Source organism: Podarcis erhardii (genome assembly GCF_964252035.2).
Source record: "Podarcis erhardii genome assembly, chromosome: 14".
NCBI lineage: Eukaryota > Metazoa > Chordata > Lepidosauria > Squamata > Lacertidae > Podarcis > Podarcis erhardii.
Genome location: NC_138503.1, coordinates 3,325,395 through 3,348,158, shown reverse-complemented (window position 1 = coordinate 3,348,158; position 22,764 = coordinate 3,325,395). Strand labels below are relative to the sequence as shown.

Below are 22,764 nucleotides of genomic sequence, written 5' to 3'. Positions count from 1 at the left end.
GTGGGAGGGCATTCCACAGGGCGAGAACCACTACTGAGAAGGCCCTCTGCCTGGTTCTCTGTAACCTCACTTCTTGCAGTGAGAGAACCGCCAGAAGGTCCTTGGAGCTGGATCTCAGTGTCCGGGCTGGACGATGTGGGTGGAGACATTCCTTCAGGTCTACAGGGCCAAGACCGTTTAGGGCTTTAAAGGTCAGCACCTTTAAATTGTGCTTGGAAACGTACTGGGACTGAATGTAAATCCTTTAGGACCAGTGTTATATGGTCTTAGCGGCCATTCCCAGTCACCAGTCTACCTGCTGCATTCTCGATTAGTTGTAGTTTCCGAGTCACCTTCAAAGGTAGCCCCACGTAGAGTGCATTGCAGTAGTCCAGGCAGGAGATAACCAGAGCATGCAGCACTCTGGCAAGGTGGTGAGCTGGCAGGTAGGGTCTCAGCCTGCGTACCAGATGGAGCTGATAAACAGCTGCCCTGGACAAAGAATTGACCTGCGCCTCTATGGACAGCTGTGAGTCCAAAATGACTCCCAGGCTGCGCACCTGGTCCTTCAGGAGGACAGTTACCACATTCAGGACCAGGGAGTCCTCCACACCTGCCTGCCCCTGCCCCCCAAAAACAGTACAGTCGTACCTTGGTTGTCAAACACCCCAGAACTTGGACGTTTTGACTCCCAAATGCTGCAAACCTGGAAGTGATTGTTCCAGTGATTGCGAATGCTCTTTTGGAACCCAAATGTCCAACAGGACTTACATGGCTTGTGATTGGCTGCAGGAGCCACAATCTGGTTTTCAAATGTTTTGGAAGTAGAATGGACTTCTGGAACGGATTCCGTTCGACCTCCAAGGTATGGCTGTACTTCTGTCTTGTCAGGATTCAACGTCAATCTGTTAGTTGCCATCCATCCCCCAATCGCCTCCAGATACTCACACAGTGAACAGGGAACAGGATACTAGACTAGCTGGGAATTTGGTCTAATCCAGTCTCAGGGCTCTTCTTACCTTCTTAAGAGGCAGGGACAAAAAAGGCTAATGCACAGATGGGATGATGAGAGTTGCAGCTCATGAATAAATAAAAAATAGGTGGGAAAGGGTTAGGCATCTGGGAAAGAAGACCTTGGCAATCCTACTGGCAGTTGAACCCAATGTCTTCTAACTATACTCACTTTTAGCTTTAGGCGCAATCCCTGGAACGTAACCCATGTGTCAGTTGCAGGCTTACTATATATGAAGCTGAGGTCAGTGTGGTGTAGTGGTTAAGAGCGGTGGACTCATAATCTGGTGAACCGGGTTCACTTCCCCGCTCCTCCACCTGCAGCTGCTGGGTGACCTTGGACTAGTCACACTTCTCTGAAGTCTCTCAGCCTCACTCACCTCACAGAGTGTTTGTTGTGGGGGAGGAAGGGAAAGGAGATTGGGAGCCGCTTTGAGACTCCTTTGGGTAGTGATCAAGCGGGATATCAAATCCAAACTCCTCCTCCTCCTCCTCTTCTTCTTCTTCTTCTTCTTCTTCTTCTTCTTCTTCTTCATGTCCCCTTGTGGATATGCTGCTGTTTGTTTTCCCTGAAAAGGCTTATGACACTTCCTGCTTCCTGTTGCATGTCCATGGCATTCCATCAATCCTATTTTAATCAAAGTCCCTTTGGTATTCCTTTTGGACCCTCCTATACTTTTCTGTCTCTGATTTTTATTTTTTTTAAGAAACATTTTGTTCAAAAGCAGCTTGTTCTCTCAGTCTCACCATGTGATTTAATATCAGTCGCTAGGAGTGCTCAGCTTGTTAGGAAACGTAAGAATTAAATGAGTCACTGGGAGGAGAAAAAAATGTTTTTATGCTTGATAATGAATAGGCCAGCTTCTCTGCAGGTGTAAAGTTGACACATTTCTTTTGAAATCAAGGGCAGTGTGCTAGCAAGGAGGAATCCTTGTTCCATCAGCAAGGGATGTGAGACAATTGTCTTGTGCAGCAGTGGCTCTGTGTGGGTGAAAGACAGAATGAAAGAGAAGCCAAGTGTAGGTAGCTCCCACTCTGGAGATAAAAAGTCTTAGATAAAAAGTCTGGCTAGATCAGGCCAAAGACCCATTTAGTGCAATGTTCTTACAGTGCCCAAGAGTAATGACCAGGGGTGTGATCTTGAATAAAATATTGGGGGGGGGGAGGTAAGCCCTACCCAGCATAACCAACCAACCAACCAACCGTAATCAAGGTCGAAGTGACCTCTTGGCACCTAGGAGTTGGCTCTTATGGTAATGATGGAATAATCTGGCAATTTTTGTTTTCTCAGATTCTCATTTTTCCAGTCTTAAATTCAGTTCTCCACATTTCTTCAGCAATCTGTGGTGTTTTTTAAATCCTCATAAAAATTATTCAACATTTTAGTGCAAGTTCTCTTAATAAATGCATTGCTGCCTGCAGTTTGGACCAAGGTATTCATTATTGCAAGTAGTTTAACTTAATGCATTTCCATATTTTATTTTCACTAAGGAATTGATTTGTGTGACACTTTCCCCGAATATTTGCATTCTGTTGTTGGAGAACTGTAATGCAAAATTCAGAATTTTGATGGATGGCTGTGTTTTGGTTCTCACATTGTTTCTGAAAGTGTGGAATGAGAGATTCGGTTTTAAAGGTGAACTGAACTGAATTCCTCTGAACACTGGCACCCGTTGCAGTTCCTTGGCCATCAGTCATGACATGAGTCAAAGAGCAGTGCTCTGCCCACTGACTACCCAGGGTGTCACATCCTGTCTGTTTATATGTTGGGGATGCACACCTGGAAGGGCAGTGCAGGCTCCCCTGTTGTGTGAAATCCTGCACAATCAGGGTTCCACATGCTCTGGTCAGGCTTAATTCCATGCTCCCTAATAGAGAGCTGGCAAGGGGCATAATGATAGCCCTGCTCTCCCTCTCACATTATTATATACAAAGGGTGCCATTTCAACACATTTCACGCTATACATTTAAAGTGTGATGGTGCTTCTCTAAACAGCTATGCTTCCCCCAAGAATCCTGGGAGCTGCGCTGTGTTACGGGCACTGTTACGGGACCCCCCCTCCCCTTCCCAGAGCTACAGTTCTCAGAATGGCTTAATGACGCATCCCTCTTCACGGGGAACCATGAAACACCCATAACAAACAGTAGCTCCCATCCTTCTTTGTGGGGGAGCCAAGACCATTTAAAGTGCTCTCGTAATGCTTTAAATGTATGGTGTGAATGTGATCATGGAGTGGAAAGAGTAGGTTGTCTTTAGCTTTAATATCCTCCTTCGTTATGCGGAGGTTAACTTGAAGACGATAAATTCTCTAGGCAACATCATCATCCCTGACATTTTCTGCAAGCAGAGTGTGTCTGTGTGTAGGAGGCAAGGGGTGGGGGGGGGCTTGCCTGAATATCTGCTGAAACCATCAACAGGCTTATTTTATCTTCTAACTAGCTGTAATTTTTGGAGTCTATTGGTGCATACTGGAGATGGGGATAAATATTTTAAAGCCCGTTTTTTATGTGTAGAGATTATGCACTGAGGAACAACACACCTCATACAGAATCCGCTGAGGGCTACGGATGTTTATAAAGAAATGGTTCTTCACAAAACAGAGTGACATGGTTCGTTGTTAGCCAAAAAAGAAAGCCCCTTGTTGTTTCAAAACACTTACCAGCCTTAGCAAATCAATACAGGGTGAAATGCTTTTGTTGCCACCTTGTTTTAAGGATTGTGATTAGGAAAGAGCACAGGGAACTTTTAGGCCTGGGGGTTGGGAATTAACATGGAAGGGGGTCTTGGTTCTCCCCATTACTGTATATGTTTTCTCTCAAACAGAAAATAAAATTGCATTAAGATGCTGATTAATTTTCAGGAGGAATCTTTTTATTAAAAGAATTGCAAAGTGCTTCAAAATGTGGATAACCAAATTTAAATCTGGAAGAAAGAGAAACAGAGAACAAAAATTGACAGATTATTCCATCCCCATTTGTACCTAGGACTGTAAGCCAACCATTATTTCTATTAGCCAGCTGGGAACTCTCTCCTCCAATGATACTACAAGACAAACAAGACTCCCTCTCCCAGTCCCAGTCCCACCATTCAATGCCTCTCCCAATTCTTTCTACACTTAGGTGTGTGGTCTCCTCTTCTGTGACCCCCCAACTCTACTCTCTTTCAAGGAAAAACCTCCTGCATTGCAGTGCATTGGACTAGATGACTCTTGGGATCCCTTTGAACTTTCCAGTTCGAGTATTGTGTGAAATACCTGAGCAAAATCAGGCAATCTGGTGTGGATGTTCTCGTTTACAAACACCTCCCCTTTCCCTTTGCACAGGAATAAGTTAATTGTTCATTGTACTGTGTAAGTTATATTCAATTATGATAATGCAAATCAGGAATCTAAAGAGGTGATACCGATAAAGCAAACATGAGTGTGATTAAGAATATGAAAATGCTTTGGGGATAATTATGAAATTGCTTTGGGGATAATTTATTTTGTTGTTCTCTAGTTGGAAAGTGTAACCAGTGTGATAGTTGGATATTTCATTGTGAAAGAAACAAAGACAGTCCTAAGGACTTTATCTTGTAAGAAATAGTTTTGTTTGATGGATAAGGCTACGCATTGACAACGTTTGCTGAATATTCACTTCTTAAAATGCAGGTGGGAGATAATAATTGGAATTGTAAGATGACAGTTATACCCTTCATGGTAAATATTTGTTGCATTTCAAAGCACTCAGTGCTTTAAGAATGAATGACAAGGAGGTAATTAGGGCAATTAGGTTAGATGTATACGGTATGTTTTGAGGTCCTGGAAAAGTAGATGACTGAGCATTTTGATGGTGAAAGCTACATGCTATAAGTTTATATTCTATCTAATAACTTAAAATAGGTGTATTTGCATGATGATTAGATTTAAAAAAATAAAAATAAACAATTTCTCTCTTCTTGTGCTTTGGAAAGTCTCTTCATCTTCTGGCTTCTGTGATCCAGTCCAGAATTTGGGTAGAGATGAATCAACCAATTTTGCTCTCCACCAAAATGTTTCAGAGCAGGACCCAAGGTATCTGCTCATCTGCAAGGAATCCTGCACATACCAACTGATTAGAGTAGGTTGCTGGAACCCAGCGCCATGACATCCCATCTCCCAAGGATGGTGAACCACCAACAGCTCTGTTGTAGAGCTTGCATGTCCTGTTCTCTAAATCTCTAGAACCCCTTCAGAATTTTTATGATGCCACTGAGCTCTTGTAAGATTGTAGAATATCATAGAGTTGGAAGGGACCCCAATGCAGGAATCTCAACATGTGGTCCCCCATCCAATTTGTAACCCAACCGGATGCTACTTATGAGCTAGCAGGAGGTTGTAGCATGACCACAATCACTGCACTGTCTCAGAGATTATGGGCTTCCCCATCCTTATTATATGTGCAGTCTGCACTAGGGACAGACAGGAAAGGATGTTTCTTTCTCCCCCTCCCCCATTGCCAAAGCAAATAACTTTGCATTTGCAGAGAGAAGATACTGCAATGTAAAAGGGAGCAGGTAAGTATTCTTCAGAAGGGACGTGGGGGGCGCTGTGGGTTAAACCACAGAGCCTAGGACTTGCTGATCAGAAGGTCGGCAGTTTGAATCCCCGCGATGGGGTGAGCTCCCGTTGCTCGGTCCCTGCTCCTGCCAACCTAGCAGTTTGAAAGCATGCCAGTGCAAGTAGATAAATAGGTACTGCTCCGGCGGGAAGGTAAACGGCGTTTCCGTGCGCTGCTCTGGTTCGCCAGAAGCGGCTTAGTCATGCTGGCCACATGACCCAGAAGCTGTACACCAGCTCCCTCGGCCGATAAAGCGAGATGAGCGCCACAACCCCAGAGTCAGTCATGACTGGACCTAATGGTCAGGGGTCGCTTTACCTTTTTAAGTATTCTTCAGCCATCTCTGGAGGAAGTTACAGCTTGCTGTAATATTTTGTGACATTTTACATAATGCTCTTCAGTCTATGTCAGGGAACTGCCATCGGAGAGACAGGTGGTGGACAGGCTACAGGAGAATAGGAGAGAATCTGCAGTAGAAGAGGGAACCAGCAGGGGGAGTGCAGGAGTCACAGCGGAGGGGAGGCTCTGGGATGCTTCCAGTGAGAGTAGTGGAGAGGTAACGGGACCCCCGTTGGGAACGCCCACCCTTCGCCGGAAACTGTCACGCAGAGAGTCTCGAAAGCGCATGTCTGTCAAAGAGCTTTTATGTTGGCGTAAATTCCGTAGACGCCCACTGTCAGATTCTACCAGCGACTGACGGAGTCATGTTTTGGGGGCTCCGTTAGTGCATCGGTTTGGATGACCAGCCAAACCCCAGAGGGATCAAGCTTTTACGCACAAGCAGCTCACTATCCCATCACAGCAATCTGACAGTCTTTGAAAGCAGCTTGTGCAAGCAGAAGGCATCATGAGCGAACCATCCGGAACCGGAGGAGCAGGAGCGGGAGCTGGCGCAGATCCAAGCCTGGAACAAAGGTACAGGGCGTTGGAGGTCCAGCTGGCACTGCAAACGGCGAGGCTCGAGGAGAGGAGGGCTCAAGATGCAGATAAGGGGAAGACCACCCCACTTGCCAGACGGGTGCCTGGACTGGTGCAGAAATTTGGGGGGGATCCCCGGAACTATCAAGCCTTTAGGACAGAGATGCAATATGCTCTCAATCTACTGTTTGATGACTTCCCCGACGAGAACTCTAGAGTGGCGTACGTGATTGGCCATCTAGAGGGAGGGGCGAGGGACTGGGTTCGGCCCCTGATGGCAGCCAATAATGAAATCTTAAAGGACACAATGAAGTTTTTCCGCGCCATGGACTTGATGTTTTCCAGCGAGATCGAGCAGGGAGTGGTGCGCAGGCAGTTAATGGCGTGTAAACAGGGGAGCCGATCTGTACGTGAGTACTGGACTGAGTTCACCATGCTGATTCATAGACTTGGGTGGGACCTTGCTAGTGAACCTATTCAAATGCTGTTTGAAGAAGGTCTCTCTCCGGCAGTGAAAGATGAACTTTCCCGGGCGCCTAGGGCGGAGTCTATGGATCAGCTGACTAAATCAGCGCTGTCCATTGGAGCACGCCAGGAAGCTAGAGCTATGGAAAAGCGGGAAGGAAAGGGGGAACGTTGGAAGGACTTCCGCATTCCAGAGATTCCGGAGCAGCCTTTCCCGCCAGCAGAGCCGATGGAACTTGGAACAGCGCGCGCGCGCGCAGTTTCAAACACCAGTGAAGGGCGGAAGAAGGAGGGAAAGAGCGGCAAGAGATGCTATCTCTGCCAACAGCCAGGTCACTTTGCCAGAGTCTGTCCGCAAAGGAAGGAATGGCAAGGGATGGCGGGAACTGTTGGGGGGAAGGAGGAAGAAGAAATCACGGAGCCAGTAAAAGCCAACGCCTGGTTGCCAACATCAGGGCACAGCAGCCAGGCCAGGGAGTAATGAATGTGCCCACGCCGGAACCTCCAAGACCAGCGCTTGTGATAGAGGTGTTGCTGGAACTGGCAAACGGACACCCACTGAAGATAAAGGCGCTATTGGATTCAGGTAGCTCATGTAATTTCATGAGCAAAGAGTTTGCAGCTGCACACCAAATACAGACTATCCCATTGAGTAAGCCTTTGCAGGTTACCACGATTGATGGGAGGGAGCTGTTGGGAGGAGAAGTGAGCCAACAGACTGTACCAATGATAATGAGGGTGGCACGACACACCGAACTGATAGCGTTTAACGTAGCCACCTTGGGAGGAGCTCCTATTATCTTGGGTATGAGCTGGCTGGCGCTACACGATCCGCTAGTAGGCTGGCATCAGAGAGTGGTTTCCTTTGGATCAGCACATTGCCTAGAACACTGCAAGGAGGGAGAGGCTCAGGCAGGCGCCAGGGGCACTCTAGCAGGGATGGAAGTGATGGACAAAGGGAGGGTGCCACCACAATACGCTGACTTGCTTGACGTATTCAGCGAAAAAGAAGCAGATAAACTGCCCCCGCACAGACCCTTTGATTGTCAAATTACCTTACTCCCAGGAGCACAATTGCCAGTGGGCAAGCTGTATGCAATGTCAGACAGTGAGATGCAGGAGTTAAGGGAGTTCATTGACAAGAATCTCAAGCGAGGTTTCATCAGAGAGTCACGAGCGGTGGGGGGCAGCCCAGTGTTCTTTGTGGACAAAAAAAACACGGGCAAGCCCAGGCTTGTATGTGATTTCAGGGCCCTAAATGCAGTGTCAGAACCAGTGACTTTCCCTATGCCCAGAATTGATGACATTCTAACACGGGTGAGAAAAGGGAAATTTTTTACCAAGCTGGACCTTAGGGGGGCATATAACTTGATACGTGTGAGAAAGGGGGATGAGTGGAAGACCACTATGTTCACCCCCTTGGGGGCCTTTGAGTACACCGTTATGCCTTTCGGATTACAAGGGGGCTCCGCCTGTTTTCAATCATTCATGAATCACGTCCTGGGGCCACTGCTCTACAAGAACTGCGTAGCGTTCTTAGATGACGTTCTGGTGTACTCAGACAATGAGGAGCAGCATGTGCGAGATGTAAGAGAGGTACTGAGCAAGCTGCGAGAAAACCGGCTGTGGGTGAAACTGGAGAAGTGTCAGTTTCATACCAAGGAGGTGGAATTCCTGGGGTACCGGTTGTCTGACAAGGGATTGGCCATGGATCCCAGCAAGGTTCAAGCGGTACTGGAATGGAAAACACCAAAGACCAAGAAGGACGTGCAAAGGTTCCTGGGCTTCGGAAACTTCTATAGGAAGTTCATCAAAAACTTTGCCCATTTAACAGCGCCCATCACGGATTGTCTTAGTAGCAAAAAGAAATTTGTTTGGACGGGAGAAGCGCAACAAGCGTTCGAACGCTTAAAGCAGGCGTTTGCGTCAGAAGAGCAACTCTTGCACGTGGATCTACAACAACCAATGAGAGTGGAGACTGACGCGTCAGACCGAGCGGTGGGGGCCGTTCTTCTCCAGCCGGGAAAAGATACGTCTGAATGGAGACCGTGTGCATTCTTCTCGCGGAAGTTGAACAAATCAGAGAGGAACTACACAGTGTACGACCGAGAACTGCTCGCCATTCATGAAGCATTCCGGAAATGGCGGCACTTGCTGATTGGGGCGCAGCACAAGGTTCAAGTCCGAACTGACCACAAAAATCTGGAATACTGGAGAACAGCCCGAGTGCTGAACCAGAGACAAGTGAGATGGGCCCAGGAGTTCTCCAAATTCCACTTTGAGATTCGTTACGTGCCCGGCTCCGAGAACGTGAGGGCGGACGCTCTTTCCAGGAAACCTGAGTACTTAGAGGGGGAGGGAGCGCCTGAGGCAAGGCATGTAATCCCTGAAGACCGCTGGGTGTGTGGGGCGGCATTGGTGGGGCAGAGGGAACTGATAGAGGGTACGGAGAACGATGAATACGCCCAAGAGAAACTCAGAGAGCTCCGGAGGACAGAGGAGAACACAGGGGGGTTCGAAGAAAAGAACGGGGCGTTGTATTACAAAGGGGCACTGTACATACCCGACGGGGAACTGAGGGGCAGAGTACTCAAGCAGTTGCATGACAGCCCCACAGCGGGACATTTTGGACAGCACAAAACCATGTGGTTGGTTACCAGGGAGTTTTGGTGGCCCAAGGTGAGGGAGGACGTACGGGAATATGTCAGGGGTTGCGACAGGTGCCAGCGAGCGAAAGGAGAGAGGGTGGCGCCAGCGGGGCTATTACAACCCTTACCCACGCCCGAAAGGCCCTGGGAGGCAGTATCCATAGATTTTATGACGGACCTGCCAAAATCCAAAGGCAAAACAGCTGTCATGGTGGTGGTAGATCAATTAACCAAGATGTGTCATTTTATAGCTTGTTCACATGCAGTCACAGCGGAGGAAACCGCCAAGTTGTTTGTAGAACATATTTTCAAGTTGCATGGCGCCCCCTTGAGGGTGGTCAGCGACAGAGGGAAACAATTTACTTCCAGGTTCTGGAGGAAACTTATGAGCTTACTGCACGTAGAACTCAATTTCTCAACTGCCCGGCACCCAGAAACCAATGGGCAAGCGGAAAGGGCAAATGGGGTTTTACAACAATACCTGAGGTGTTATGTAAAAGACAGAGAAAATGATTGGGTGGATAAGTTACCTCTAGCAGAATTTGCCTACAACAACGCGGAGAACGTGTCCACAGGGATGAGTCCCTTCCTGGCAAATTATGGGTGTCACCCCCGGGCATTCCCAGGAGAGGGAGGGGAGAGGTGGAGCGTGCCGGCGGCGGAATATTTTTTTGAAGAGATGGAGGCGATCCACCGTCAGCTTCAACTTAACTTAGAGAAAGCCAAGGAAGAATATAAGAAGCAAGCAGACAGAAATAGGAGGGAAGGTGAAACTATAAGGGTGGGGGACCGGGTGTGGTTGTCCACCCAAGGGCTACCGTTCAAGGGCGGGAGTAAGAAATTGAGGCCCAAAAGATTGGGACCCTTTGAGGTCATACAGCAGGTCAACCCAGTGGCATTCAAACTCAGGCTGCCCAGTCACATGAAATTACACCCAGTATTTCACAGGTCATTACTGTCGCCGTACCGAGAGGGACGCGAGTGGGGGGAGCGTGAGAGAGAGGCCACCCAAACGCCCGTGATAGAAGAGAGAGAGCGCGACATGAACGTGGCAGGAATCATTGATTCCAGGTGGAAGGGGAATCAGGTGGAATATCTGGTAGAATGGGAGGGGGAAGCAGAGTCGGAAAACACTTGGGTACCAGCAGAGGTAGTCAATGACGAGGTTTTAATAGAAACATTTCATCAGCGTTTCCCAAGAAAACCGCAACCCGTGGCTCGATTTAGAAGGGAACACTTTGGGACCACCGATGAGGAAGGAGAGTTTGAAGGGTTCCCAGAGTCAGGGGTGGGTGAAGAAGCCGACTCCGACGAAGAAGAGGAAGACGGGGAGAGAGACGGTACGCCGTGGCTGGAAGTGTTAGAATCCTCGGACGACGAGGAGAGTTCCTTCAGGGGCTTTCCGCCCTCACCGCCAGTGGGAGAGGAGGCGGGAGGGGGTGAAGGGGGCCCTGGGGGGGAGGTGGATGTCAGGGAACTGCCATCGGAGAGACAGGTGGTGGACAGGCTACAGGAGAATAGGAGAGAATCTGCAGTAGAAGAGGGAACCAGCAGGGGGAGTGCAGGAGTCACAGCGGAGGGGAGGCTCTGGGATGCTTCCAGTGAGAGTAGTGGAGAGGTAACGGGACCCCCGTTGGGAACGCCCACCCTTCGCCGGAAACTGTCACGCAGAGAGTCTCGAAAGCGCATGTCTGTCAAAGAGCTTTTATGTTGGCGTAAATTCCGTAGACGCCCACTGTCAGATTCTACCAGCGACTGACGGAGTCATGTTTTGGGGGCTCCGTTAGTGCATCGGTTTGGATGACCAGCCAAACCCCAGAGGGATCAAGCTTTTACGCACAAGCAGCTCACTATCCCATCACAGTCTAGTTGCACGTCATTATAGAAAGCTTCAGATTCAAATGCCCTCTATGCAGATCATGGTGAAAACGCAAAGAAGTCTGGAAGACCATCCACCTCTTACTAATGTGTCTGCTTTTCATGTTGATCTGCTCCAATTTCCCCAAGGAATATTTGATCCTGATAACAAGGGTACCTTCTTTGTGGAGTCAGGGAGAGGAAAAAACCTTATCCCAGAGTTTCCTCAGAGATCAAACAACTGCCAACCACCTCAAAATTAATTTCCTGTTAAGCAGCCCACAGGGAGATATAACTCTCTTATCATTTTTCAAAAGCTTTTACTATGACAAACTATCTCACATCACAAACTGCTTCTCCGCCCTCACACATTTCTGGGTGCTGGCCAGTGATGATCCTCTTGTGTTCCTGGTCTGTAGGAATTCTGGCATATCTGAAGCTGCTCTTTTGGGGCCCCTAGAACAATCTGGGCAAGGAAAGCTTAGCACTTAGCTACTTTTGCCATTCAGCTTAGCCTAATGATTCTCACTGGAATCCAGGAGACTACCTTATTCTTGGCATCCATCTGTCTCAAGCAACAATGGAGTGTTCTGGGGGTGAAGTTAAACTGCTGCAGTAGCAGCCCCAAAGTGGCCTCCCCAGGGTCAAACCTGGACAGTGTGTACAGAGGTCCTGGGCTGCCCAGATGACAAGACCCTTGGCCTTGCTGATGTGGTCCAAAAGAAAGCAGAACAATACATTTGGCACCAGCTTGGCTGCAGGAGTTGCCGGAAGGAAGGGTACAAGGCACCATCCAACTGTCTTAGGGATTCCACTCTGGATCTTCTTAGGGTTTACTTCTTAGCCTTTTCTTCTCCCAAGACATCCCACAAGGGACCAGAGTTTTCCTTCTACTAGATGGGCTCCCTTCCCAGGTGGACAAGCCCCATCTGCCCCTCACTTCCCTCTACAGCAGAGCTTTCCAAACTTTTCATGTTGGTGACATAGACATGCATCATTTTGTGACACAGTAATTCTGTTTTCCTAGCAAACCAGAGGTTAAACTCACCCCTTTCCAGCCCCAGGAGGAGCACGTGGAGTGTTTGTGTGACACTTACACACAGTTTGGAAAGCTCTTCTCTACAGCATGTGCAGAAACTACCTGGACCCACTATTGGTCTCGCCCACTCAGTCTGCATAATACTTTAAACCTCTGGCAGACCAGCAGCAGTGTAGTGCCCTCAATAGTTTTGTAGACTACAATTCCCATCATCAGTTTGTCCGACAGAGGCAGTATTCACACCATACATTTAAAGAGCTATCATGCCATGGCTTGCCCCAGAGAATCCTGGGAGCTGCAGTTGTGAAGGGTGCTGAGAGTTGTTAGGAGACACCTATTCCCCGCACAGACCTACAGTTCCCAGAGTGGCTTAACAATCAATTCTTCTTCCCAAACACAAAAACTTCCCCTGTGATAAGTCCAGGAGCCATTTACTACCTGATGACTTGTCTAGGCTGAGCCTAAAAACAGATACGGAAAGGTGCATGCAGACTGAGCTGTTTATTCAGAGTTCATTGCTTTTTACATTGTTAAAAAGTTGGGAAGGAAAAAACTACTAAGCATTTATGAGTTTCTGATGCTAATGAGTGGGCCCTTTCTGCTGAGGTAATGAAACCTGAGTGAGCTCCTCATCACTGTGTCCTAAATTGGAACAAAAGGAATTGCACTGCAAATTACACATTGATTTCCTTTTGTATCTTGAAAGTGCTAGGTATTACTGATCAATATGAGTTGGCAGTCATTGCTTTTAATTGGTGTGGACTCATTTCTTTCAGGGGAGGAATAACTAGCTCCCCCCCCCCATTCGTCAGGGCAAGCTTCCTTCCATATTTGAAATATTTATTCTCGTTTTTTATATAGCCATGAAGATTTCTACCTTGCTGATCCTGTTCTTCCATCAAAATGAATGTGTCTTCTGTTTTCCTGTGGCCACATTCGCACACTGTACATATAAAACGCTATGATACCACTTTAAACAGTCAAGGCTTCCCCCAAAGAATTCTGGGTACTGTAGTTTGTTAAGGGTGTTCAGAGTTGTTAGGAAACACCCCTATTCTCCTCACAGAGCTGCAATTCCCAAAGAGATTGACTGTTAAATCACTCTGGGAATTGTAGCTTGGTGAGGGATTAGGGTTCTCCTAACAACTCTCAGCACCTTTAACAAACTACAGCACCCAGAATTATTTTGGGGAAGTTATGACCATTTAAATTAAATAATAATATTTAAATTGTGCAGGAGATTATTGCTTTTGTTACTATGTGTTTTTGTGTTTTTATATTGTAAACCACCCTGTGATTCTTTGGTGAAGTGCAGAATAGAAATTTAATAAAGAATATAGTGTATCATGGTATCATACACAGCATACCCTCCAACATTTCTCTGATGAAAATAGGGATGTCCTATTCCACAATAATAATAATAATATTACTATTTATACACTGCCGATCTGACTGGGTTGGCCCAGCCACTCTGGGCAGCTACCAACATATATAAAAATATAATGAACTATTAATCATTAAAAAACTTCCCTATGCAGGGCTGCCTTCAGATGGCTCAGGGGTTGGGTACCATACCCTCCAACATTTCACCGATGAAAATAGGAACGTCCTAAGGAAAAGGGGGACATTCTGGGATCAAATCAGAAACCGGGATGGCTTCTGTAAATCTGGGACTGTCCCTGGATAACAGGGGCACTTGGAGGGTCTGACATGGGGCTTGGTGTGAATCCTAGAGCCCTCTTTCTGGTTGGCACCTTGGGCTAGGGGAGGATTAAACCTTGTGCCAAATAGTCACTCACATAGTGACCTGGCTTAACTTCTTCACATGGTCGTAGTTCAGTTGTGTTGCAGCTGTCCGGTGTGTTGCTTGGTTAGATCATTTATAACAGGAGTGGGCAGCTTGTGGACCTCAGCCTAATTTCAAAAGCCATCTGCCCGTCTTCCCAGCAGCCCTTGGCATGGAGAGGAGGAGCGCTTTGCCCCCACCCACTGTTGTCTTCTGCCCTGCTCACCATGTGGCCCTCAGCAGATTACCCCCAAGGGAATGCAGCACTCCGAAGCACCCAGTTGCACCCAACATTGGGGGGGGGTGTCACATGTGCATGACGTCGTATCTGCTACGCCCCTCAACCCAGCCAGACCAACTCGGACCGCCCCCCCCCGCCCCCACCAGCTGCCTTATCTTTGTGAAAGGGACATGGCAGGGCAAAGAGATTGCCAGTGTGCCCTCTGGGGAGGTGCTCTGGCAATTGGCAAAGGGAGGCTCATTTGCCCTTCCGTGTCCCTGGTCATCTTCCAAAGGACCCAGCAGGGTGAAGCTTCTTTACCTTGGCGCTTGCTTTTGAGGATTGCCGTGGAATTGAGGGGGGGGGCGGGGAGGCTCCCTTATCAAAAATATTAGGGGGCCTGCCCCCAGAGGGCGCCACTAGTGGCCCTTGACCACACGGGGAAATTTGCCCGTTTCTGACCTGTCCTGTGTGTATATGCAGGAAGCAGCCCTGCGCCTCAACCTGTGTCCTGTTGTCATGAGGTGGGCAGGGCAGTCTCTGATGAGGCCCTTCCAGTGGTTGACTTTTATTTTTTTATTTTTATTTTTTTATTAAATTTTCCAACATACATTTATAGTATCCAATCTAAATTTATCACATATTTTCTCTTTTAGACTTACTTCAACCTCTCTGACAATCATCCATTATTCAAATATTTTAAATACGCATTTCCTAATTTTATATTGCATTTTATAAACCTTCACACACTTAGTTTTCATCAATACAATAGTCCTCTATCATTTACAGAACTTCTTGAAATCCCACTAGCGTTATTTGCTCATCACATACACATTTCAAATAGTCTGAAAATTTTCCCCAGTCTTCAATGAACTTTTGATCTCGTATATATCTGATCTTTCCTTTTAGTTTGTCCAGTTCAGCATACTCCATCAGTTTCATTCTCCATTCTTCGAGCGTCAGCAGTTGTTCCTGTTTCCATCTTTGGGCCAATAATATTCTTGCTGCTGTTACTGCATATTGGAAGAGTTTACAGTCCATTCTATTTATTTCATTTCCTACTATTCCTAAAAGAAAAGCCTCTGGTTTCTTAACAAACGTATATTTCAACATCTTTTTCATCTCATTATATATCATTTCCCAGAAGCCCTTCACCTTCTTACAATCCCAATGTTCCTTCTTTTTCTTTACATTTCCAACACTTATTACATGTTTTATACATTTTTGCCAGTTTCACAGGTGTGATATACCATTTATAAATCATTTTCATAACATTTTCCTTTAATGCAGTACATGCCGTAAATTTTATACTTTCATTCCACAGTTTTATCCATTCATTAAACTGTATATTATAACCCAAATATCTGGCCCAGTGTATCATAACTGATTTAACTTCCTCATCTTTTGTATATCATTCTAGCAAGATTTTATACATCTTGGACAAAATTTTATTTTCATTGTTTATTATTTCTATTTGAAATTTCGATTCTTTTTCCTCATAACCTCTTTCTTTTAAGTCCTTTTTAAACATTTCGTTAACCTGATAATAATGCAACCAATCATACACATACTCTTTCACTTCTTCATAGGATTTCATTTTCCATTTTCCTCCTTCCTTTATAATCAATTCTTTATATGTAATCCAGTTCCCCCTCATATTGACTTTCTTAAGACTCATAACTTCTAACAGAGATAGCCAGTGGGGAGTTCTTGATTCTAAAAAACTTCTATATCTCTCCCATATTTCTATGAGAGATCTTCTAAAGATGTGGTTTTCGAAACCTTTATGAATCTTTCTTTTCTCACACCATAGATATGCGTGCCAGCCAAATCTGTTATCAAAACCTTCTAAGTCCAATAACTCAGTATTTTTTAACTTTATCCATTCTTTCAACCAGCAGAGACATGAAGCTTCATAATATAATTTCAAGTCTGGCAGGGCGAAGCCGCCTCTTTCTTTCGCATCCGTTAGTAACGTATACATAATTCTTGGCTTCTTACCCTGGGTCCAGTGGTTGACTTTTAGAGCCAGCCTGTACAGTGGTACCTCGGGTTACATACGCTTCAGGTTACATACGCTTCAGGTTACAGACTCCGCTAACCCAGAAATAGTGCTTCAAGTTAAGAACTTTGCTTCAGGATGAGAACAGAAATTGTGCTCCAGCGGCGTGGTGGCAGCAGGAGGCCCCATTAGCTAAAGTGGTGCTTCAGGTTAAGAACAGTTTCAGGTTAAGAACAGGCCTCCGGAACGAATTAAGTTCTTAACCTGAGGTAGCACTGTATGAAATAAGGGAGGATTGACTACAAGCCTGAAGGAGAGTGAAGGGGCAGGTCACTTTGAAAGACATGTTATATGGAACAGTAACTAGCAGTCTAATTAGTATTCTCTGTTGAGAGGTGCAGATTATTCCCTTTTTAATCACATTTATAGTGACAAATCAATATTGCCTGAAATGGCACTTTTAACTGCTTGATTTAATATGAACACTCACTAACAATCTCATCATTATTACGATGGGCAAATGGTTGTTTTCAGAGCAGTGACATTTTTTTCAACTTCCATTTAATGTGCTGCTTTTCCCAAGCTTCCAATGCTCTCTTTTTATCTCTTTGTTTGAACAAATACCACAGATGGAAAGAAAACAGTGACCGTGGTACATTTTTCTGTCTTGGTTGTAAATTTTGCAGTGGTTAGCAGTTGATTTGTGATTTCAATGCTTGTGTGGTTGGATAGCTTTTAAAAAAAAGATTAGATCAAGTCATGGAGGATAAGGCTATTGATGGCCATAGTCTACCCATTGTGCTGGAGGCTCTGACTACCTGTTGCCTGGAATTACAAGTGGGGAGAGCTTTTCCCACAGGCGTGGGCTCACCCTTGTGAGAACAGGATGCTGGTCCACGTGGGCCTTGGGCTTGAGGCAGCAGCCAGGCTCTTCTCATATTCTTCTGTAGGGAATGGAGCAAGGCCTTCATTTTCCTGTTTGGGGCTGTTTCAAATGCTTAGAAGCCATAGCCTAACTTTTAAGGCCTTGGGCAACTAGAATCACACTTTTAAAATGTCTAAACAGCTCTTTGAATGCCACAGAATAAGTTTCTTAAAGCTGTGTGGTGGATGACTCTTGTTCCGAAAAGCATGGTCAGAATTAAACGGTTCAGGAACTCAGACCAGACCAAATTTCATAAAACCATACATAGACTTTACTAAAACAAAACTCTATAAGAAATAATTACACAGATTAAAATAGCTCAGAAGGTAAGGAAGCAACAAACATTAACTTATCCAGCCAATTAACATAAACATTTACACTTAAGTCTCAGTAGGCTGAGCAACAGAACAAGATGCTGTCAAAAGCCCAGATAGACACTAGACACTAAGCTTGGCTGGCTGCCGAGAGCTCCCACCAATCCAGCTTTTATGGGGACTTAGACCATCGGCGTTCACCTCTTCCACTCAGTTACCTTTTGACACTGGCCTTGAAGTCTTAACAGTGTGGGAATGTTAAGGATAGTAGGAAAGGATATATTGAAGAAGTATTATCCTTCCTTCACTCATGCTAATAAGTGACGTAGCAGAGCAGATTCCCCTCAATATAGCTGGAAGCTAGTTTGAAGATTCATTTGAATCTCTTAGTTAAGTTTATTCCTGGTGTCCCCTTTTGATCCCTCTTAAAAGAATAGAGACACAAGAGTCTTTCTGAGTAAAGTAACAAAAAGTTTACTCACATTTCAGTTCACGATATGATCCCTGAAAGGCAGGCTTTACTTGGTAGTTACATAAGGAAATTGTGAGTTTGTCTCATATGGAGACTGAACTCATGTACTGCTGGCTGAGAGCCAACAGACAGCAAAATTATATTAAGAGAACAAAATGGCTGCAGGAGACCAGCATGGCAGCAAGAGAGAGAAGCAAGACAATAGAAACACAAAACCAGACTGAGAAAATGGCTGCGTGACTCAGCTCTTTTGTGGAGTCAGCCAGAGCCATGCCCATCTCCCAGGTCCCATGCAGGGGGAGGATGCTCCAGACCAGAGGAACAGGAAATTACACTGTCCAAATGTCCCCCTGCCTGTGCCCACTCTAGGGAAATAAGGAATGTTGCATTTGACTGCACCAGTGGATTACATCCCACAAACAGGAGACAGCTGTACGTTGGCTCCTTATTTCTGAGGTTCTAACCCTGTCCCATAAACCAGTCTTGAAGGGATGACACACTGAAACACGAGTATGTGTCTGTGTATAGTGGCATGGAAGGATTTTTGAAATTGAGGACAGCATATTTCATCAATTCCATTGTCTTGAGGAAACAAATAATTTATAATAGGGCGATATTAGGAAGTGTGAACAGGTAAAAATAGATCAAATGTGTGAGTGACGACTGCCTAGATTGGGAAGTTGTTCTTAGCCACAAGCAACTGATGGGCTTTAGAATTAATGAATTTGCATCTCTTTGGAACAGGTGGCATAGAGGTTGTTTCATTAAGCACAGTACAGGATTCATCCACATGAAGTAAAATCTCATGCATGTTTAGGCAGGTGTGTTGTGAAATGATTAATTACACTTTCTGAATCTAGTTACAGGTATGTAGCCGTGTTGGTCTGCCATAGTCAAAATTTATTTTTTAAAAAATCCTTCCAGTAGCACCTTAGAGACCAACTCAGTTTGTTATTGGTATGAGCTTTGGTCAGAAACAATGGGAGCTGAACAATGGTCAGAAACAATGGGAGCTGAACAGTTGAATTGCTTGGGTGGGGGGCACTCAGTTGGAGGAGACTGCAGTACATCCTAAAATGCACCCCACACTCTTTGACAACTGCAGATTTGCAGGGGAAGATTCATGGGGGGAGGGGCCAAGCTGCTTTTCACAGAAGCTTGATTTTCATTTTCTCTTCTTGTGCTGAGGTGTCCCAGGGAACCAGAGTACCCTAGAATAGAAAAGTCCCTGGATTAGACCATCTAAATCTACCTTTTCCCCCTTTTCGTTACAATGTGGATTATTTAATGGCATTTCAACATGTCTTGACATCCAGCAAGTTGTTGCACTAAGATTTCTAGCTTTCGATGGGATAATTTATGACTCTTGTGCTCCACTCCACCCTACCTGGCATTTTTAAAAAATAAATACGGTATATATGTCTGTTTCTGTACACCCCAGTAGTATTATTTCTTTGATTTCCTACTGCTAACCTTTTGATTAAACAATGACTGCTGCTGGTGTCTGATTTCTTCTTTGGACTCTTGCCTGCCAGGTGTTCCTCAGACATGATTGTCATGTGACTTGTCAGCCATGGCGAGCAGGAAATGTCAAACCACCACAGCCAGCATGCTGGATCACCGGGCGAGAGCTTCCCCGCCTTTGCCTCAGGGTAGGGAGGCTGAAAATGAGGGTGATAACTTGCCTGTGGAGGACTATGTGGAGAAGGAGACGGAGGTTGTGGCTGCCAGGGAAGGCACCCCTACGCTGGCCGAGCACGAGTGTCTCGACCACAGCGGAGATGGCGACTCCAGTTCTGATTATGTCAACAACACTTCCGAAGAGGAGGATTACGATGAGGGGCTCCCGGAGGAAGAAGAAGGGATTACTTACTACATCCGATACTGCCCAGAGGATGACGGTTACCTGGAAGGGATGGACTGCAGCGGGGAAGAGTATGTCCCCCATGAAGAACATCCAGTGGAGACGGATGAGTGCCAGGAAGCTGTGGAGGAAGCGGAGTGGTCCGACATGAAAATGCAGCACCGGGATGAATGTGAAGTCACAGAAGCCCCGGGCCACCACGAGGGCTGCGTCCAGGTTTTGGAAGGGGAGGTGGCCTGCCTGGAGATCCAAGACCAAGAAGAGAACCTCCAGTATTGCCATCCAAGCGAAGAGCGCTACCAGGGTTACTACTCGCCTGAAGCAAATGGGAATCCCCACGGGATGTCTCCTTACCACTCTGGGAAAGAAGAGGCCGAGCTAGAAGAACAGGAGGAAGACATCGACCAGATCGTTGCAGAGATTAAGATGAGCATGAGTATGAGCAGCATCAACAGCGCCTCGGAGATGAGCCCGGAGCATGGAGGGACTGAAAACGTGCCAAATGACTATGCAGAGACTTGTCCAAAGGGAGAGTCTGGCCACAGCTCCAACAGGCATCTGGGAAGGCCAAAATCATTGAACATCCCCACTGCATCAAAGCAAGTGGGAGATGTACCCAGAGGCTTCAAAACCAAGTCAAGAACCCCCGAGGAAAGACAGACGTGGCCACAAGAACAGGTGAGTTGTTGACTCTCTTCTTTTGCTAAGGGGGACATTTTGTTGTTGGCATCTGTCTGTCTCCAAGGCAATGGAAGAGTGTGGCTTTGGGGGTGAAGTCATACATATACATATGCATACAAATACACATAGGATCTTGTATATTAACAGTCCATACCTATGAAGTATGTGCTTTGCTCTCTTCATTCTCCAGCATAGGTGGGAAAGGCAGTGTTGGAAAGCTGAGAGAGATGGTAAGGTGATAGGTCTGGGAAATTGCACAGACTGACCCAGAAGAAAAGCTTTTCAAATGACCCTTCTCCTCCTAGGAACCTCATGGGGTTGGCCTCAGGGGAGCCACCAATCTCCAGCCTCCTCTCAGCCCTATCTGCATGTCCAGCAGCCAAGGTTAATTAGGCCTGAAATCAAAGGGCTACAGGCACTCTGCCTGATACAGACATTTATTTACATTATTTGTTCCGAAGGCATTTCATTTCACCTGGTCACAAAGGGGGTTTAGACAACAATCCATCCATCCATCAAAATTGCAGGCCTACGTTTTACCTTTTTTGTGATCTGTCATTTTAATGTTTGTTTTCTATTGCTTGTAATTGATGTACACAACCCTTTTATTTTATGAGGGCAGGGTATAAATACCTTTATAAATAAACGAATGAATGCCATGTTTAAAATATCCTCTTGACAGTGCTGCAGTTGTCAGGATTTTGACTTGATTGATTGATTGCATGCATGCATGTTTAACCTACCGTTTTCTCCAAGGAGCTCAAGGTGGCATATGTGGTTCTCCCCCTCCTTGTTTAATCCCCACAACAAGCCTGTGAAGTAGGCCAGGCTGAGAGGCTGCAACTGGCCAAAGGTCACCCAATGGGCTTCATGGCCAAGTGGGGATTTGAACCCCGGTCTCCAAGGTCCTAGTCTGACATGGCATTGACATTTGGCAAGCCAAGAGATGGCATTTCCTGAATAGGCACCCTGATTATAGAATTCCCTCCCCTCTCAAAACCCTCTCAGTTTTGACTGACACCAGGTCTTTGAGCATTTGCTGGCAATTGAAGGCTTCTTTATTCACCCAGGAATATAGTTGGAGTTTGGCCACCACACCACACACGGTTGTGCTCTCTGCTTTTTTTCAGTACCGGCACCTCTTTTTGTTGTTGTTAAAAAGTGTGGCACTTACTGTTAACAACTTCATGGTTGGTACCGGCACCTATTTTTCTAGAAAATAAACACTGGGTGTGCTGATTTTGTTCATGTTGTGCTCTTCTGTTGCGCTGTATTGACATTGCACCCTGTTTGGGAAATCGTAGTAGTGAAAAGCAGCTAACAAAATTTACAAATAAAACAAAATAAAATAAAACAGTCTTTCGGGAGCCTAAACTCTCCTCTTGGTTGCAGCCTTCTTCTTTGTGTCTGCCTCTGGAGTCCGGCTCTGTATCTGCATGTGTCCTTTTTGGGATCAGGGGCTGCTGTGACCCCGCCTGGCACAAGTTCCTCTCTCAGCCTTTGATTCCCAGAGGGCGATGGGTCATTAAGGGGTGGGGATAGCAATGCTCTCTCGATTTCCTGTTTTGAACACTCAACAAATGGTAGGAGCAGGGTTCACGTGGAGCATGATATTTGCTTTCTGCTGCATTTGCCACTATAATATTTTTTAAATGGTTTCTCTCCACAAAGCATCAGTCATTCAAAAGCCATAATTTCCAGGCCACACTTTTAGAAATGTCTCTTGGTATTAGAGATGATAGCCCACTCAGTCATACTCAGAGTAGACCCTTTAAAATCAGTGGACTCAAGCTGTCAAACTCCACTGATTTGCTGCCCAAGTTGGAGACAGCAATGCTTCTGAATGCCAGTTTCTGGAAACTGCAGGAGGGGAAGGGGCTCTTCTCTTTGCAGATTTCCCTCAGGCATCTGCTTTATCTGTGAGCTGCTTTGAGTCCTTTTCAGGGAAAAAGGTGGAGTATAAATAAATATATAATATAATGATCTGTCATGGACTGGCTGGATG

At 46.0% G+C, this 22,764-nt stretch overlaps 1 protein-coding gene across 1 annotated transcript in view; it reads left to right on the top strand.

Moving 5' to 3' along the window:
• APBA2 (amyloid beta precursor protein binding family A member 2) overlaps positions 1-22,764 on the top strand; it is a 107,210-nt gene that overhangs the window by 41,930 nt on the left and 42,516 nt on the right. Inside the window, exon 2 of the mRNA XM_081839406.1 lies at positions 19,750-20,756. Within this exon, the coding sequence (XP_081695532.1) occupies positions 19,788-20,756 (969 nt within the window). The 5' untranslated portion in view covers positions 19,750-19,787. The remainder of the gene's footprint in view (positions 1-19,749; positions 20,757-22,764) is intronic.